Source organism: Onychomys torridus, chromosome 7, assembly GCF_903995425.1.
Source record: "Onychomys torridus chromosome 7, mOncTor1.1, whole genome shotgun sequence".
NCBI classification, from domain to species: Eukaryota; Metazoa; Chordata; class Mammalia; order Rodentia; family Cricetidae; genus Onychomys; species Onychomys torridus.
The window spans coordinates 42,874,865-42,894,445 of record NC_050449.1 but is presented as its reverse complement, the minus strand read 5'-3'; the positions used below and the strand labels follow the sequence as shown (position 1 = coordinate 42,894,445).

Genomic DNA, 19,581 nt, shown 5'->3' with positions numbered 1-19,581 from the left:
CTAGTAGTTGTACTAGCTACATCCCCCCTTTCTGTCACAGAATACCTAGCAAAAGCAATGTAAAAAAAGGGGGGGTATTTTGGCTCACAGTTTTAGGACACTGTCCAACATGGTGGAGAAGCCCTGGTGGTCAGAGCTGGAGGCATCTGCTCATGCTGAGTCAACAGTCAGGAAGCAGAGAAAGATGAATGCGGGTGTTCACCTTGCTTTTCTCTTTGCATTCAGTTCCTGTGGTCCACATCCTGGGATAGCAATGCCCACGTTTAGAGTGGGTCTTTCCACTTCAGGTAACTGAATACTGGAAAATTTCTCATAGACAGGCCAGAGGTCTGTCTCCTAGATGGCTTTAGATCCCATCAGGCTGACATTCCTATTATCCATCACAGAAATCTTGCAGGTCATCAGCTGAGCAGCACTGGGGAGCAAGTAGTACCTATGAGGATTTGGGGCCCGTACCTCTGACCTCCCTTCTTTCAGACGTGTGAAACTACTTTTTGCCAAGAACTTTGTGTTGGAAGAAAGATGACTCATCCAAGTGCCTCAACTTTGAATTTTAATCTGTAAAGCACCTGGGTGATTAACTAATGATCTCTATGAGTCTTCTACACATCCAGTTTTGTCTAGCTAGCATCCATACACCACAGAGACAACCATAGTCACCATACTCTTTGATTTTTGGCAATGCATCTTACAGATCTAGGGTGAGGTCACCAAACCCAGGGCTAGCTAACTCTGCAAGACTGGAGTAGCCCAACCATAGAGGAAACCCTTGGCTTCTACTCAAGAACAGAGAGGGGTGAGGAAGAGCCACCCACATACTGGAGCAGGGAAGCACCCACTGTGTGCTCCCTAGCTCAGCAGGGCCCCATACTAATTGCCATATTGCTCCTCGCCAACACTGCCCTTTCTTCCCTTTCCAGACACAAAACCAAACACCACCATGTAAGCTCCATTGGGGGTGATAGAGTTACCACCACTTCCACAGATGGAGCAGCAGTTTTTCCGTGTACTTCTTCTGGGGGTTCACATGAACCTGTTCCTGCATTGTGGCAGGGCTGAAAACTACTGGATACCCGGCTGTAAACAGACAGGACTTCCATGATACAGAATTTATTTTCAAAGGACCACTGGGCAGGGCATTAGGCCCATCTGGTTCACACTAGCTTTGGAGGCCTTCCTGAGACTCATAGCTAGAAGCTGCCTTCATGTTCCTGGGGACTCAGGTCTTAGATGTCAATGACCTTTCCCCATCTTCTCTGCCCCTCTTCTCTCCCACCTGCCATACATCCTTTCTAAAGATATCTATTTAGCATTGTGCTACACTCTGGCCTAAACTTCTGGATAGAGGGGGTAATGGTCCAGATTGTGCCTGCCTTCAAGGATCTCTCAAATCTGCGCCTCTCCAGCTAGCCTGGAGCCAGGCTGAAGAAGGCAGGTGCTGTTTCTATGATCCTAGGAACAGTGACTCTGGAGAGGAGTTACAAGCAGGGACTCCTCCTTGCAACAAGCCTTCTCGCTACTTCCTGCCTGGATGCATGTTCTCAGCCTCCTGTTGAGACCTGTCCATGCTGCCTCAAGCAGACTGTATGGTGTAAGCCCTCATCAGTTTTTATCATCCATGGCATGGTACTTCCTCCCAGGCTCAAGGGGTGAGTCGGAGAAAATGCTCAATCAGGGTCGAAGAAGCAATCAAACGACTCTGAAACCTCTTTGTGATCTCATCTCTTCTAGACGAGGCTCACAGTGGCTCTCTCTGTGAAGGGTGAGAGACCTGGAAGTCCCTAGGTAGGCAGGCGGTCTCTCTCTGTCCTCTCTCAGTAATCACTCCCTCAGCTATCTAAGTGGAAAGGGGTAGAGTCAAGAAAGCCTTTCTGCACCTTGACTCTTGAAGCATTCTGCTTTACCTCTAAAATAATGGTGAAAAATTATGAATAAGGCCTCTTCTTGAGGGACTGAGGTTCCTAGAGATCCCAAGACAGTTGGTGTAGAGATTTGTCCCTACCCCACAGTCTAATAAGGACATGGAAGCTGAAAGCCAACAGAACCCGTGTATAGCCCTGAGCAGAACATGTTTCACTTCTGGAAAGAAGGGGGAAGAGAAAATCCTTTTTTTTTTTTTTTTTTTTTTTTGGTTTTTTGAGACAGGGTTTCTCTGTAGCTTTGGAGTCTGTCCTGGAACTCACTCTGTAGACCAGGCTGTCCTCGAACTCACGGAGATCAACCTGCCTCTGCCTCCCGAGTGCTGAGATTACAGGTGTGCACCACCACCTCCCAGTGGGAAAATCTTTTCTAAGCCAACTTTGTTATACACTATGAGCCATGGACCATTCTAAGCACTTTTTATATAGGGACTCATTTGATTTTCAAACAGTCCTGCAAGGGAGGGACTGCTGTTCTTCCTAACTTACAAGCAAGGGAGCCAAGGCACATGGAGGCCATTTGTGCTTCTATGTCCCCAGCGCCGTTCCATGATTGCTCAAGGTGTAGAACCCTCCCTTTTTCTAGGGGAGCAGGGGCAGATCAAGTCTGAGAATTAAGAGGTTCTTTGGGGAAAGTTCTGCACATGGCTCGGGCTGGACAGAGTCCAGGGCCCTCCCAAACAAGAGGGTCAGGGAGGAACTGCAGTGGGGCCTGTGGTGGCTAGTTCCAGTTGTCGACTGATGCAGCCTAGGATCACCTGGAAAGAGAATCCGAATGAGAAAGGGTTGGCTTGTGTCTGTGCCTGAGAGGGTCTTGGGTTTTTTGTTGTTTTGTTTTTGGATGGGTTAATTGACATACAGTGACCCACCTTGAATGTGGGTGGTTCTGTTTCATGGCCAGGGACCCGGACTGTACAAGAGTAGAGAGAGCAAGCTGAGCATGCATGCATCTATTTCTTTCTGCTCTTGCCTGAGGGTGAGATGTGACCAGCTGCTTCAAGTTCCTCCCTTGATTTGCCACAGCAATGGTCCGGAACTTGGAATTATGAGCCAAAATAAACCCTGTCTGCCCTAAGTTGTTTTTTTTTTGTTGTTGTTGTTGTTTTGGTTTGGTTTTTTTTTTGTTTTGTTTTTTTGGGTTTTTTTTGGGGGGGGGGGGGTTGTTTTGTTTTTGTTTTTGTCAGAGTATTTTCTAGCAACAGATACAAAATGACAACAATATTCAATATCCAACCATCTTCCCACATACTCAGGCTTGAGACTGCCTTCTGCCCTGGACAGGTCGTCCTAGGCTCCCAGGCAGAGAAAGCAGTAGCACCTCACTTGTGCCCACAGAAATTCCCCAGTTTCCCATATCCGCTTGCCAGGCCAGGAGCATATCCTCAGGGAGAAGGGATCCACTTTGGGACTTCTCCACCAGCAGCTTTGCCCTTCACTGTGAGGCTTGGGTGGAGATGGACAGCATCTCCTCAGAGCCTCTGATTCCTGTCCTAGGAACTAAGCATAGAACTGGCAGTTCTCAGTTTCTCCATCAGTGTCCACATTGTGTCAGCCACAGGCCCCTCAGCAGGGGACTACCTGCTCTCCAGTTTGAGGTACAGCTGGGCTCTGTCCTGGGAGGTTGCACAATCCTCCCCGGGAAAGAGGTTGCAGCATGGGCTGCCCATGGTTGCCTCTACCAGGATACAGACACTAGATTAAACTGGGAAGAGGAGGTAAGGACCCCACAGAATAGCAGCCCCAGTTTCTGAGATGGGACAGAGTGATAAAGAGTTTCAGGCCTTAGAGCAAAGACATTGGAGCACTTAGTAATTCTCACCAGCTAGTACCACTTCTAGTACAATTAATTCCAGGGCAAGACAGAATTCTAGCTTGGAGCTTCCAATTGTGTGAGTAGAGAAGACATTTATCTCCTCTGCCCAACACCCATCATCTGCAAGATAGTGACAATGCCAGCTTCCCAGAGCCACTTTGAGGATCCTAAGGAAGATTTGTGTATAAAATACTTACTATGGGGCCCTGCACTTAGAAAGTACACTGTGAATGACAGCTGTAATTATGACTATCTATTCCATAAAGAGAAAAACTGAGTCCAGAGGAGAAGAAAAGACTCTGTGTGTGTGTGTGTGTGTGTGTGTGTGTGTGTGTGTGTGTGTGTGTGCTGGGGGGTAGTGGCAGAAACTGCTGGGGTTTAAGAATCCAGACTCCAGTACAAGGTCCTTCTACAAGACAGGGATCCAGACCTACCTCCAGGTAGACGACCCAGGGCATGACCAGTGTGGCTACCAGAAGATCGGCCACAGCAAGGCTGACTATCAGGTAGTTGGTGGTGGTCTGCAAAGCCTTCTCTCGGGATACAGCCATGCACACCAGCACATTGCCAAAGACGATGATAAAGATGAGGAGGGTGAGCAGCATGGCATAGTAGTTGTAGTGGGGCCTGTCCGCCTTTCCTTCTGACCCATTGAAGGGTCGGCTCCAGTTCTGCCTCTCCAGATCATCATCGTACCAGGACAGGTTCAGTGGATCCATTGGGGCAGCGGAGCCACTGGGTGGCAAGGCTCTGGCCAGGAGAAATGAATACAGAGAGTGAATGGGAGGACTTTCTGGGCAGGCTTCCCCTCAGCAGGGTGTTCCCTGAAGAAAAACCAAGCACCAGCAAAGTAGAGAATTCTCCAACCTAGGGTTTTTATGCTCATATTCAGTGATCTTTTAATGTTGGGACCTGCTTCTGTTCTTCTAGCAGATGGTATAGTAAAGGAAAAACATACATTTTTTCAAGTATAATAAAATAAATTTCAAAGGATCTGCTTATCCATTCTTTCATTTGTTCAACCCACTCACATGCACAGTAAGCTAGGATGGGAGTTCCAGCATCTCTGGTGGTGAAAACAGGAACAGACATTCATTAATGCTTGATGCCGTAAACATTTATTTATCATCATTCTATATGTGGCTAGAAAATACAGGCAAACAAAATAAATTGTTTTGTATCTTACATTCTAGAAGAAATATAGCTACTGTGCTCAGTGACACAGGCCTGTAATTCCAGTTTCTCCCAACACTGATGCAGGCTAGCCTGGGCTACAGAGTGAGTTCAAAAGTGAGTCTGACAACTTAGTGAAACCCTGTCTCAAAAATTCAAAAAACTAAAAGATGTTTTGGTATATTTCAGTGGTAGAGTGTTTGCCTAGTATCCACAAGGCCTTGGGTTCAATCTTTAGTACTATAAAGAAAGAAAACAATAGCCAATTAATCAAGCAATAAACTTTGTGGTGGTAGGGAATAGGAAAAGGAATGGAGAGAAAGATACACATCTTACTTTATGTACTCAAGCAAGGCTTTCTGATGGAAGTGACATTCAACTGAAATCTGAAGGTTATGTAAGAGACATGTAGAGAGCTGGAGATTACGGTAGAAGTCCAGACAGAAAGGCCCAGGTGCCATGTAAGAGGGCTTAAAAGAGATTTGAGAAAGCATAAACCTAGAGGATCTTGGTGTGAGTTGAATCAGAGCAACTGTATAGGGAAGGTCACAGAGGGCCTGAAAAACCATTTAGACTTGATCTAAGGGCAGCAGAAACCACATGTTCAGATCTGCCTTGCAGAGTGATAAATCTGAGCATAGTACAGAGTGGATGGGAGAGGTCCACAGCAGAAGCATGATACCAGAAGGAAGCCATTGCAGGAATCCAAGCAAGAAATGATGAGGTTCCACAGAACACACCATGGGGTAGGCCTGAGACAAAGTAGGAGAAGCCTGCTAAGCGACTAAATGTTAGTAGATGTTTCCTCCAGGGAGAACATAGCACAGTCCCAACAGCAAATAATTCTGTTCAACTAAAACTGTAGGGCATGGCAATAAGGTTGAGGAAAATTAAAAGAGGGACATTCATCAGCCAAAATGACTGAGTCTTTTCAATCGGGAGTTTATGAAAACTCAGGAGTAAAAGAATGATAGCTTTACATTGGGGTTCTGGAAAGTTCCGTGGCTGCTTAGGGTGGAAGAGAGTGTAGCGTGAAATGAGGTAGCCGTAATCCTATAAGAGATGCCAGTCACTGGATGGAAGCAGTGGAAGTGGATGTAGACAGACCTTAGCAGTCAGTGCCGTGGAGCCTGGTGATAGAGTGGATGGAGACAGGAGAGGGAAGGAGGCTAAGAAGGCAAAGAAACACCCGTAGCAACTCAGGGGTTTCCCTAGCACTGGCAGTGATGCACTCACAGAGAAAATGTAGCCGGGGGCTCAGGAGCAGACTTGAGTGGTATCAGGGCTTGGCTCGGGTTATGGTTGTGATTGAAACAGTGCACACATAATATAGTCTCAACAATGCTAACAAAAATGTTCCCATTTCATCAGATGCAATGAAATGTATTGGCATTCCGAGGCATTCCACACAAACCACTATGACCTCCAGGTGCTCTGCCACCCAGATGGCCTTAAAAGCAGACAATCAATGTCATTTAGGATAAAAATGGGGGGAAAGCAGATGGCTGATCGCCTACTCAGCACCACCACTCTGAGATCCCTGGGGAAACGGAAATGTCTAATTCAGTGTGGTGTGACATGGAGTGCCATCCTGCAGCAAGTTTCCCAATTCAAAGGCAGTGAAGCATCATGTCTTATTGATGCTGTATTCAGCAAAGCCAATGGGTACCTCTTCCTACTTAGAACACACAGCAGGAGACCTGTATGTACATATTGATCAGGCAGCCTAGTTGCTTCTGACATTAATTTATTCAATCAGCATCTATTGAACCTCCTACACACGAAGCACGGTGCAGTGCGCTGAAATCTGGAGAACTCTCCACTCCCATCCTGTTTGCTTGCTTTCTCAGCAATGAGGAATTGAACTACGGATTTAGTACCTGCTAAGCAGCACCTCGGAGCCACCTTTTGGTCCTTTTTCTCTTTTCAGTTTGAGACAGCCTTACTAAATCACTTGGGCTAGCCTTAAACTTACTCCATCGCCCAGGAAGACCTTTAACTAGTGGATCCTCCTGCCTCAGTCTTCTCAGTCACCGGAATAGCATGACTGTGCCAGTAGGCCTGCCTCTACCCCAGATCTCTCTGTTCCCCTTCTCATCACTTTTAGTCCTTCTCCTTGGCTGGCTAGTGGTATCTGCCATGCTTCTCAGTTCCCTGTATCCCCGCCCTTCACCCATTCTCACAACAGATCAGAGTTGTGGTTCTACCACACAGTGGTGAGCAAAGATGATAGAGCCATATACTTGTGGGCTTGAGAGTTTGCCAAGTGATTTTTGGATACACTGTCTCAACCTCTAAACAACTGTCTGCAAGCTTTCAACATTACCCCCCACTTCATAAACAAGGCAAATTATCCGGGAAAACTCCAGTCTGAGCATAGGCATGCTTCAAGGACTGACTCAGAGTTCTCCTTTCCTGGAATTAGCCTGGATTATTTCCCACCCTCCTTGCGGTTCCTGCTTCTCCATTCTGGGTTCTGTCCTGGAATACTTGTGTGTCTGCTTTCTCACTGATGTGCAACCTTGGCTGCATGCATGTGTGGTTCCTGCATGGAGTAAACACAGAAAAAGCACACAGCTTTGTTCTACTCTGTGATCTGCAGGCAGTGGGTATTGAACAGATGTTTGCTGAGCTGAACCAAAGGTCCCACTAGTAGACCTGTGAGGAAAACCCCTCTGGCCCTGAAATGTGCTTACTAATACTGGCCACTAGATTCACAAATGTCCCAAAGTAATGAAGCCCAAGAGCATCCCAGACATTGAATGGTGGTTCCAGTAATGGGCTCTACTGTGTTTCTCATGTCTGCCTTACAAAATTCATATGTTAAAGCCCTAACCCCAGTATCTCAGAAGGTGATGGAGATAGGACCTTTAAATGGGAAATTAACTTAAAATGAAGCCGCTAAGAGGCTCTACTCCAACCTAACTTGTATCCCAAAGGAAGAGGAACTTTGGACACCAAAAGAGTTGCCGGGGCTGCATGAACAGAAGAAAGACCACATGGGGTTGCTGTATGAAGAGAAAAATGTTCCACGATGAGGTAAAGCCTATGCCTGGGCCATGGCTACAGGACAAACGCACAAGTGAGGGGGCAGCTAGCCTGAAGGATTCTCCTTTTCTGGGTCTCCTGCTCTAGCCAACTGCTGTAAGGCCGACCACATTCCTTAGGCTCTCAGAGTGGGATGTAGGCTTCAGTGTTGATTTAGGCAATACTGAGAAAGCAAAAGAATACCATTAAACTCCGGCACAGACCTCAGATACTGTCAGTTACAGAAAGCATTCTGACTTTATAGACACTGAAATGGGAGGGAAGGCATTGCACCTGAGAACGGATTCATCAGAATACCTCTCCAGCACCTTGAGAAAGGCCAAGAAAACCTGGCAGGATCAGATTCCTGCATGCATTCATCCCCTTCCTCTTTTCCTCCAATCTTTGGATTGCACAGGTTGTTGGACCCTCCAAAATACCAAGAGACACAGAGCACCTGGAGGACCCTCCCCTCTGCCCCAGGTCTTTTCCCTCTAACCTTCTGGGTTTTTTTCCATCCTTGTCAGAAACTATCCCTGTGGGGCAGACAATGATAACATCCATACTGAGGCAACTTGAGGTTCCTCCAGGTATCCTGGGCTGGCTGTGACTCTAAAGGAGCCAGATGTGGTCAGCCTCTGCTCCAAGACTTGTACACAGAACACTGGATTGGCCAGGAAAGACCAAAATCTTTGTTCCTTCTTTTTCTGAAAGTTTCCCTGAGTGAATTATTCTTCTGGTCATAAGAATTTTCAGATAAATATGGTCACATGTTAGGACAAAGATTTTTGTTCAGGTTTTAAAAATACAAAGGAATTGCTCACCAGCCTCCAAATGCAACCCCCATTTACTTGTAGGTGGCTCCTACCTCCTGCAAAAGTACAAAAGCTCCCTATTCACAGTTCCCAGTCAATGAGTACTTACTGCCCAACAAATGCAGACATGGCCGTGGCCATAGCTTAGCCTAACAGGCGTAGCCCCAGACTGTGTCTCCTGGGAAACAGATGAATGAGATGGTAGGCTCATTAAAGGAGTGTCTGGGTCAGTCTCCCTAAAGTACCCGCTACATCTCTGTGAGCATCAAAAGGGTGGTGACAATTGCTCTCCACCCACCCCGCCAGGAGACAAGGATCCATGGGTATCACCGTGAGACCTCTGAGGCTTTCCTTCTCGGATGATCCCATGACAGATGGGAACATAGGAAAGGCTCTTATGTAGGTGGCCTACAAGCCTCAGGCCACTGAAGCAACAGAAACCATCTGCCCCTCATCTGTTCCCAAAATTCACTGTTTCTGCCCTTGTTTAGAAAGGCAAAGGTCAACTGAGAGATCTTCCAGAACTGTCTATTCTGGTGCTCAGTACCTCGCCCCACAGGTGTCCCTCCAACATCCAGCCGGCTCCAGCCCCCATTAGTTAGCAGTGGCCTCTATCGGAGCTTAGAGCAGATGTCTGGAATGAGCTGGGGTATATGGAAATAGCAAGCCAAGAAGACGGAGCTAGAGTATCTAAGCTTGGTAGCTTCTACCATTTGCCCCATGGGCCTCATGAAGGCCTACTTCCTGTGTGTTCCCTAATTTGGAAATAAGCCAGCTTTCCCACAGAGAAGCTGAGAGACAGGTTGGTGCTGAGCTGAACCCCAGGCAGCCTAGACTGACACCTTGCAGAGACCACCCTCTGCTGAGTCAAAGACAGGGGGCACACAGAGCATTGGGCAGGGAGGAGAACAGAAGTGACGGTACGGAGGGCCCCCCCCACCTCTCCCAGTCACATCCCAGAGACAGGCAGGCTCCCAGCCTGTCAAAAGAAGCGTCTCCTCACAAGCAGGTTGGGAAGGGGAAAAAAGACTTCTTTGAGATGCCACAGTTGAAGGATGACTCCCAAATGAGGCATTTTCTCAGGGACAGAACTTGAGGGAGGTGATCCAATTTAGTCCCCAGACAGCTGGGGTGAGGCCAAAGGGTTCCTTCCATCTGTTGGGACACCTTGGGTCACCAAAGGAAAGTTGGTTGGTCCCGGCAGGTGGCATCATCCTTTCATGCCTGCCTCAGTGTCTTCTCATTTCTGCTCAAGGACGGAATGCAGAGCTGGCAGGTGGTGAGGGAGCAACTTGAGCGCTGCTGCCTCATGAACCCAAGCAGCCTGTTTCCTGTGCTCTCCCCTCAGCTTCTCTCAAGCTGCCTCCTCTGAAGTTTGGCACTTGAAGGAATCTAATTGTCTAATTAAAATTTAACAATCCCTTATCAGGCTCGATGGCGGGTGAGACACTGCTGTCTTAAACACATCAATTTTTTTTTCTTCTTTTCTAAGACTTTAAGCATTTCAATGAAAAAGTAAAGGGGGGAGCATTTCTCATTTACATGTCAAAAGCGGTTTGGTGGAGTGACTTGCTGGATGGGAATTGGGAGTGAGTAGGTAGGGTGCTCCTCTCCAGGGCCCCTGGCAACCCAAACCACCACCTCCCACCTCTAGGTGGAGGGACAGGCTGTAGTTCAGGACTGGCTCTTTGTCCAGAGTCTCTGGAGGCTTCAGGAAGGCAGAGTGGGACCAGAGGGTGGGTGGGATGGGAGGGGAGGAGATGTTCCCATCAAGTAACAGGTCCTCATGTATTCTTGACCAGGAAGTAGGCTCAGCCTGGGGGTCGGGGGATGGACAGATTCCCAAAGAGTCATAGGTAGAGCATCTACCAAGGATCTATTACCAGGCACCCATTCCAGAGGTGTCCACCATGGAGACCCATAGACCTAGACCCCAAGAGCCTGGAGTGGTAGACAGAGGCATTAGTGTTATCTGAATGTCTTAATGTTTCTTAAATCCTGGGCTGAGGGTCTGGGGGGTCCATGAAAAGGACAAAGAAGAGGAAAGAGACTGAGTGTTAGGATGGAGCAAAGCCATGGCAAGGGGTGGTGGTGGACATGAGGCAGGGTGTGTCCTGTTAGCTCCTGGCTCCCCCCCACACACACACACACTCATGAGCCTCTTTCTCAGCACCGTAAGCACAGGTACACTAAGAAGTTGGGTCCGTCTCAGGTGTCAGCAAGTGACACGTAAGTGAACAATTTGGAGGGAAAGAGGCTCTGTGGTTTGGATCTTAGATGTGCCCCGAGGTCCAGACGCTGACTAATGGCTTACTCCCCAGGTTGGAATTATTGGGAGGTGGTGATCATAATAAGAGGAAGAGCATGTTGGGGATTTGATAGCACGGGGGTGAGTCCTCAAGAACTCTTACACTTCCTCTTCCTCTCTTTGCCTCCCAGCCACTGTGAGGAGGGGAGCTGTCACTGCCACAGGCTCCTGGCATGATATGCTCCCTCTACACAGGTGCCCAAACCACAGAACCAAAGGACTGCCATCTTTCTCTCTAAACCAGTGGTTCTCAACCTTCCTAATGCCACGACCCTTTAATACAGTTCCTCATGTTGTGGGGACCCCCAACCATAAAATTAGTTCATTGCTACTTTATAACTGTAATTTTGCTACTGTTAGAGAACTGTAACATAATATCTGTTATGCTACCCCCAAGGGGGTTATGACCCACAGGTTGAGAACTACTGCAACCCTTCTTCTTAAGCTGATTTTCTCCTGTGTCTGTGACAGTCTTAGGTTTTACTCTCTGGCTCAAGAATAGCCCCCTCCTCAGCATCAGCACTGCTGTGGGGCATCAGGTCTGTACTGTTTAGAGACCTAGACTGGAGGGGAGGCCTTCCCTCCATGACCCGGCCCACCATTGGGGGTGACAGGTTTCTGTAGAGGAAGTAGGAGAGACCACAGACTGACATCATGTGTTTATGTGCCCCCACTTCTGACATGGGTCATCCAGCTTCAAGTTTCACAGCGTAGCAGCAAAGCACATCTCCTTGCAGAAAGAACGCTGTTAAGGCTTCCTTAGAAAGTGTGGGAAAGCCAAGAAGAACCTCAGGCCCTCTCTCCTTTTCATTGTTCCTGCCCCTGCTTTACCAGAGCCAGAAGGTACAGGCTATCTCAAGGGCCTTCAGTGACCCAGTCTGAGGGTGGTAGTTAAGCCATCAACTCGAAACCCCTGCTTCACCGTTGTCCCCCACTTGCTGAAATTAAACCCTTCCTGGCTGCCTCCAGCCTCCTACTTCATAGGGAAAAAAATGGAAGTTCTCTGTGGACCCTCACCCAACCTGCTGTCACCAAATCTACAGACCTCCAGCACAGGGAAGCACTTGCTACCTCCCTGGGTTTCAGTGTTTCCCTTCCTCTGTGGGTCCAGCCCAGACCTGGGCTTAGTTAGGATCCCATCACACTCAAAGTCCAGCCCCATCCTCAAGCCTGTCTTCCCAGCCTTTCTCCAGGGAAGCTTCGAGGATGCCTTTCATCACAGGATAACTTCTAGTAATTCCAAGGATGTAAGGCTATTATTTGCCAATTGTTTGGTATCCGTGTGTCTTATCAAATGTAAGCAACTTGTTATAAGGATGGCTCCCACCTTGTCCACTCCAGATGCTCACCTTCCAGCACAGAGCCTGGCAACCACAGGTGCCTCGTAAATGAAGAGACGAATGTGGAGCTCGTATCTCATGCAAGGGTACAGCTATCAGGCACCTGACTCTGGGTCTTACCCACCTTGTAAGAGTCTCTCCCCCTGGATCCTTCTCCATGGGACCACACTTCTCTTCTGAGAACTCACCTGGCTTTCTGGGTCCCAGTGACAGGGTCCTAGTTCTCAGGATTCTTCTAGGATATCCCTGAAGTGTACTGCGACACCCAGAGCTACAGTATGTGGGAGAGGGGAGTGCATGTACACATGAGAATACAGGTAGGCAAGAGGTGGAGCCGGATCCCAGGGAATTTGCATCCTGTGTAAAGGGAACCCCCAGCTGTACTCTGGGCTACTGAAGGCTAGGGGGCCTAAGATCTCCTAGCCTCTTGATTAGTGATGCACTGAAGAAGTGAAGTTGTCATGTCCAAGTTGTCTCCAGAGCTATCAGCTCCTAATGGTGCCAAGTTGGATGCTAAAGTATTGTAAAGAAGAACTAAGAGCTCGATTATCTATGGGGCATGGAGAGGAGTCTGGGGTCCCCTCAGATAGGTTGGAGCACACACATTTCTTCACTCAGCCACAGAGGAATCCCTGACTGAGAATCTTCTGGAAGAGAAGGGAGCTGAATGTGGCTGAATGTGAGGGTTAGGGTCATTTGTGTCCCAGGCTGAATGTGACGAGTGTCTTCACCTCCCAGACATACTTCCCTGCTTCTCTCCTTCTCAGGGTGACCAGGTGTCACAGGGATGTCCAAGCATCCCTGGCAATATGGATCTCCCCCAGAAGGCCCAGGCAGCAGAGGACTGATGTCAGAACTTTGTCACCTGCCTTGCTTGCCGGCCTTCAGGGTCTGCATTGGAGTTAGGCAGCACCTGGAGACTCAGCAAGGACAAGCAGGCATGTATGGCTCCCAGGCTCATCCCTGTGGATTTTGATGGCTCCTTAAAAATGTCTCCGCACAAACTGTCAAAGTGTCACACATTAATTAACTGTTAGCTGAGTGACTCAGTGGGGGGTGGGGGAGCAGGGAGAAAAGCTCCAGAGGTGCTAAGCGAGGCACCATTCGGCATGTGCTGCCTTTTGATTAAAAATCTTCACAGTGCGAGGGAAGGGGCAGATCTCCAGGGCAGCTCACGTGCAGCAGAAATTTGACAAGTGGGATGCAGGCGGAGGGGGTGGGGCCCAGAGCCCCCTCCCTGAGAAAGGGAACACGGAGGGGAGAGGGGAGCTTCTGGGAACTGTTCTATTCTCTCTCTCTCTCTCTCTCTCTCTCTCTCTCTCTCTCTCTCTCTGTCTCTCTCTTTCCCTCTCTCTCTCTCCTCTCTCTCTCTCTCCATCCTTCTTTACCTCTCCACCCTACCTAAACACACAAAGAAAAGACCTGGGGACTTGGGGAGGTGAGTCTGATTTTCCCAAGGGGGCCGGTCTGGACATCTGAGCTCAAAATGCAGCCCCAACCAACTCCCCTTCTGCAGGAGCTGGGAAGGGAGGGAGCTAAGCCTCAGACCAGCCTCCTTGACCTTTACTTTAATTTCAGGAAAGAATTGAGAAAACACACTCTTGAAAGTCAAGAGGGAAACAAATCCTGAATCTTATTGCTCTAGAAAGAGAGAAAACAATCCTGGCTATTTGGCAGAAAATTGTTCTGCTTTATGAGAAGGCAGCCTTGTCCATTAAAAAAAAAAAAGGCCACAGACTGCAGAGGCTGGACAGCAGCCTGTGATCTTGTTTCTGGGGACATTCAGGAAGCTGCTCTCCCCAAACGCTCCTTCCTAGGATGCAGCCACTGAGGGCAACAGTTATTTCTGTGCCAGGCCAGAAAGGAGAAAGGACCCCTCCTGCAGTGGAGTGAACAGGCCAAGCAAGACTGAACTTGATGATTCCCAAATAAATAGCAGTTTAGTTTCACGACCTCCAAGACCAATAGACAGTAAACTTCACCAAAGGAATAGAAAATTCAGACAGCAGAACATGCTACAGGGCAAATGTCCTGCTTTCTTAAAAAAACAAATGCCAAGTAAACAACCAGACAAAGAAGGCCTCTAGGATAAGAGCCACTCCGAGATGTTCGTTTAACCAGTTACAATGTGTGAAAGTATTTAGATTCTGAATCAAGGAAACCAGATGTTCAAAGTCCATGACATTTCTGAGACAGTTGAGAATCTTAGCAGGGGATTTTTTTTTTTTTTTTTTTTTTTTTTTTTTGATATGAGGACAATCAATGACTAAGGAGCATTCTGGTCTGGTGTTTTTCTTTTTAAGGTCTCGAGTAGCCTAGGCTGGTCTCAAGGTTACTACATCACTAAGGATGACCTTGAACTCTTAACCTTTCTGCCTCCACATCCCAAGAGCTGATATGGCAGACATGTACCACCATGCCCAGCTCTACTCAGGTTAAATTCTGGTGAGTCCTTGTGCTCTAGAGATACACAAGGAAATGTTTATAGATGAAGTTTCATGCTGCCTGAGATTTATTGGAAGATGATTCTGCAAGTGGAGGTGTAGTGGGGATAAAAGTGACCTTAAGTTGTGGTTGGAAGTGGGTGATGAAGACACTGAGTTTGTGCTGCTACTCCTCATGTTCCTGTATATATTTGAAATTTTCTCTAACAAAATGTTTCTCTTTATAATTTCCTTATCACCCCCTCCAACACTAAAAATGATAAGTACACACCAGAACTCCAGTTCTCTTTCCAATCCCTCATTATAAATGCTGGCTTTCTTTCCAGCCAGGCTGGCCAATTGGTCACTCTGTTGGCCTTGTCCAGCATAAGCAGTACCTCTGGGAGTCAAGAACTGATAAACAGGGCTGGTGTTCATATTTTGTAGTCTGAGATGCCTCCTCAAAAACACATCTCCCGGCCTCATGGATCATGTCCTCTTTCCATAGGGGATGGTAGCTCAGCTGGTCAGAGCAGGAGGCATAGTGTAATTCCTACTTTAATGGCAAATAGACAATTCCTGAGCTCCTTTGTATGCCAGGGATCATGTAGTATGCTGTGCATTGCATTGGCTTTGTGCCTCAGCCTTGTAACATTAAATGATCCCATGGTACCAGCGAAGATGCAGACCTAGAGAAGGTAAGAAACTTTTCCAAGGTCACCCCACTAGACGGACTTATTGTGATGGCTAGTTTTACATAAACTTGATACCAGTATGGTCCTTTTAGAGGGAAGAACCTCAACTGAGAAAATGCCTCTACCATATTGAGCTGTGGGCAAGCCTGTGGTGCATTTTTTGATAGATGATTGATGTGGGGGGACCTAGCCCTCTGTAATTGGTGCCACCCCTGGGCAAGTGGTCATGGTCCTATAAGAAAGAAGGTTGAGCAAACTGCAAGGAGCAAGCCAGTAAGCAGGGTAATTCCATGGTGTCTACATCAGTTCCTGCCTTGAGTTCCTACCCTGACTTCCCTGGATGATGGACTAAGAGCTGTTGGATGAAATAAAGTCTTTCTTCTCCAAGGACATGGTCTTTATTACAGAAATAGAAAATCTAACTAAGAAAGAAATTGGTACCAGGAGTGGGATTTTTCCATGACAGTTAATGGTGCAGGTTGACTTGTATCTAGATACTTCCTCATACCAGAAACAGACTCTGAATCAACCCAGGGAGGAGAGGATAAAGTTCTCAGGCCCTATGTCTGAGAGGCAACTCCAGATCCCACCAGCCTGTTAGGAGGCCACAAGATGCAAAATGAAGCCCTCACAGCCTTGTCGACAAGAAGGTTAGGACCCAGGCCACATCCCTGGATATTTTCCAAAACTAGAATATTCTTGGAGTACCTGGGGTACCAAGATGCTCTGAAAAGTGAACTCTGGGAATCACTGAGCCCAGGGGATTCAGGGTAGAACCAATAGGTATGGGAGAAAAAAGCTTGAGTGACCCCCATTCTCTCTTGGCGGCAGAGCAGCCTCAAAGATCTCCCCCCAGGCCCAGTCAGCCTGACTTCCTCCTGTCCATTAGGGCTTCTACTTCCCTGGGCCATGGCCCCTCTACTTCCCAGCAGTACTATAGGTGTAGACCACTTGCTCTCCTGAGCTGTTAGATCCTTAGAGGAAAACAAGATGTGCATTTTGCAGAATGAAGCCTGGAGGCGGTGGCCCTGTCCCAACTACAGGCTGGGGACATGCACAGAGTTTCTTCCTCCCAACTTCTCCAGTCTTTCAGGGTTTTCTAGTCAGTGAGAACCACAATGCAGTGTGACGGACAAGAATTGATGCAGTCTGTGTTTGTGTGTTTTCACCACAGAGACACACCTGGTACCAGTCTCAGCTTACACACTTCAAGCACTGTGTTCCTCAGGTTTCTGGGTTTTTGGTTTTTTGGGGATTTTTTTCATTATTATTTTTGATTTTTGATTTGTTTGTTTGTTTATTTATTGTTTTTGAGACAGGGTCTCACTATGTAGCTCTGGCTGCGCTGGAACTCACTCTGTAGACCAGGCTGGCCTCTAACTCATAGAGATCTGACTGCTTCTGCCTCCCAAGTGCTGGGGTTAAAGATGTGTGCCACCACGGCCTGGGTTTGTACCTCAGTTTTCTTATTTGGAAAATCAGGCAGTAACTTCCCCCTCATTGGAACTGCTGTGGAATTAGGAACTGTGTGTGACTCCTCTAGTAGCGATAACTGGCAGCTGATATCATAAAGAAGAACGTAACAACTGCCATAGACATAGATGAGCCTGAGCCGTGTAAGGGTTCAAGACAAAAATTAACAATGACATCTCATACCAGGATGAGGGGCTGTGAGAGAGCCCTTTGATTTCTCCATAGCTCCAAATCCTCTTCATGCCTAGAGACTTCAGCCATAAGGCCATAAAATTCCCACCAGCTGAAAGCCTGAGATGTTGAGGCACTTTGCAGTGACCCTTAAAGTCTTCTTGATGTGTGCCTTGCAGTTTGCAGCAGCCTTGACTCTTCCCTCTGAATCTCACAGAAGTAAGTCATATCTAGCCTGTAGTCTTTCTAGTAAGTTGGAAGGAAACAGATATGAGACATGTCCTTCCCCTGAAGGCAGAGGTGGACAAGCAGAGAACTCAATCAGGACCATAGGACTCTGTGATCTATAAGGGCAGCATCAACCATGAATTAGTTTATTCAACTACAGATGTCTGAATGCAGCCATTTAATTGTCCCTTTATTAATCCCTTAATAAGCATGTCCCTAATTCTCGGTTAAATAATTAATACTCAATAAGAATCTAATAACGAGTTCTCTTGTTCCTAATTTCAGAGAGTGGAGGAATCAAATAAAATGATACGTTTCAAAGTGATCTACAAACTTGAAAATCTTACAGAAAGTAGTGTTCTCTTGTCGTGCTGGTTCAGGCCCTCCTCTGGATGTCTACAGATTGATGACGCATGTGCTATCACTAGGTGAGGGTGGTGGCTATCAATGAAGCTCAGCTGATAGAGTGCTTGCCTAACATTCACAAAGTCCTGGATTCTATCCATAGCATTGTATAAAAGTAACATGGTAGCACATAAAATCCTTGTGTTTGGGAGGTAGAGGCAAGATGTTCAGGTTTTTAGGCTAGGGGCAGAAACTTTCTCTGCAGAGCCATCTTGCAAGTCTGGGTATTGTTGTATTGTTCTTGTTTTCTTTTAAGGTTTGGGGGGCACGTATGTGCAGGTGCCTGTAGAGGCTGGAAGATTGGATACCTGGAATTAGGAGTAAAAGGCTGTTGTGAGCTGCCCAGTGTAAATGTTGAGAACCGAAGTCCAGTCCTCTGCAAGAACAGCAAGTGTTCTTAACCAGTGAGCTCTCTTTCCAGCTAGCCATTTCTATTTCAAGACAGGTTCTAACTCTATAGCAAAAACTGGCCTGGAACTTACTATGTAGCTCTGGATAGCCTCAAAGTCATAGTAATTCTCCTGCCCCAGCCTTCTGATTGCTAAGATTGCAGGCATGAACTTGCCCAGCCCAGCAGCCACATATCAAAATAATGCTGTGTTGTTTTTATTTTCCGTGAGTGTTAAGAGTGAAGTTAAGCCTTGCCCATGATAGGCAAGCACATGAACTCACCCACATTCCCAGCCTCCCCCTTTTATTTTGATCAACATATCAACAGTGAACCTCAGAGACCCACTTATGGGACAAGGGAGAAATAGAGACGGTACCCCACCCCCTGGGGAAGTGCCGCACTGTTCTGTGACCCTGAGAACTTCAGAGGCAGAACAAACACTTGGATCTTCTCTCGAGCTCCTGGGACACGGATGAACTAAGTTCCCTGAGCTGTCCTGGCAAACAACATAATGTTGCTAATCAAACTTCCTATGCACCCACCCAATTTTATAAATCAGTCTTTTGATGCACTAAGTGAAGATGAATTAGCAGTAATGAGGCTGTGACAGCTCCCTGAGGCAGAGGCTTGATGAGAGAGCTTTGATGGCTGTGGCACAAAGGGGGGGGGGGACTCCTCTCCTTGCAGGCGTCAGTGTGTGCTACCAAGTTCATGCACCCCAGCTTCCCTTGTAAGTCATACAGTCTCCCTCACACATGAAGTCAGTACCTGAGAAATTCCAGCCTTTACAGATCTGAGAAACTGAGTCAGGCAGTAGCATCAGTCCGTGTTTGTATGTGGGAGAAGATGGAGATCAGTTGTAGCAGGCTGCAGCAATCAAGGCTACCTACTCCCTGGACAGTGATGTTAGCTAATCCTCTTTAGCTCAAACGTGCAACCTGAAAGCCTATGGACCACATTTAGTTTTGCAGATAGAATGTGTTGGGCTCAAACAGTGTTGTGGGGAAAATGGAATTTGTTGCCATTATTTAACATTTGGAGATTTCGTATTAAAAGATGAAGCTCTAGCTTTTCTTATTTAAAGAATGCTAAGGTTTTTTTTTTTTTTTAATACTGGGCCAGCTTATTTATTTGATTTATTTTTAGACATGGTCTTCTGTAGCCTAGAGTTGGCTTTGTATTGCCTATGTTGAACTCCTGATGCCCCTGCTTCCACATCCTTGATGCTGGGATTGTGGACATGTCCCACAACTTGCCCTGGGTCAGCATTCTTGTATGGTAGTAACATGCTGGAGCCCTGCAGAGGCAGTCAGCTTTACACAGACACACTGGCTGAGGAAGGCAGAGGGAGGGCTGTGCATGAGCTAAGATAGTGTTCCAAGAGTGTGAGAAAGGGAGGG

The 19,581-nt window shown here is 47.3% G+C and overlaps 1 protein-coding gene across 2 annotated transcripts in view; it reads right to left on the bottom strand.

The window, feature by feature from the left end:
• Drd2 (dopamine receptor D2) overlaps positions 1-19,581 on the bottom strand; it is a 67,313-nt gene that overhangs the window by 8,650 nt on the left and 39,082 nt on the right. For both annotated transcript variants that reach the window (XM_036194207.1, XM_036194208.1), the window contains exon 2: positions 4,167-4,482. In XM_036194207.1, coding sequence (XP_036050100.1) covers positions 4,167-4,451 — 285 coding nt within the window. In that variant the 5' untranslated portion in view covers positions 4,452-4,482. The remainder of the gene's footprint in view (positions 1-4,166; positions 4,483-19,581) is intronic.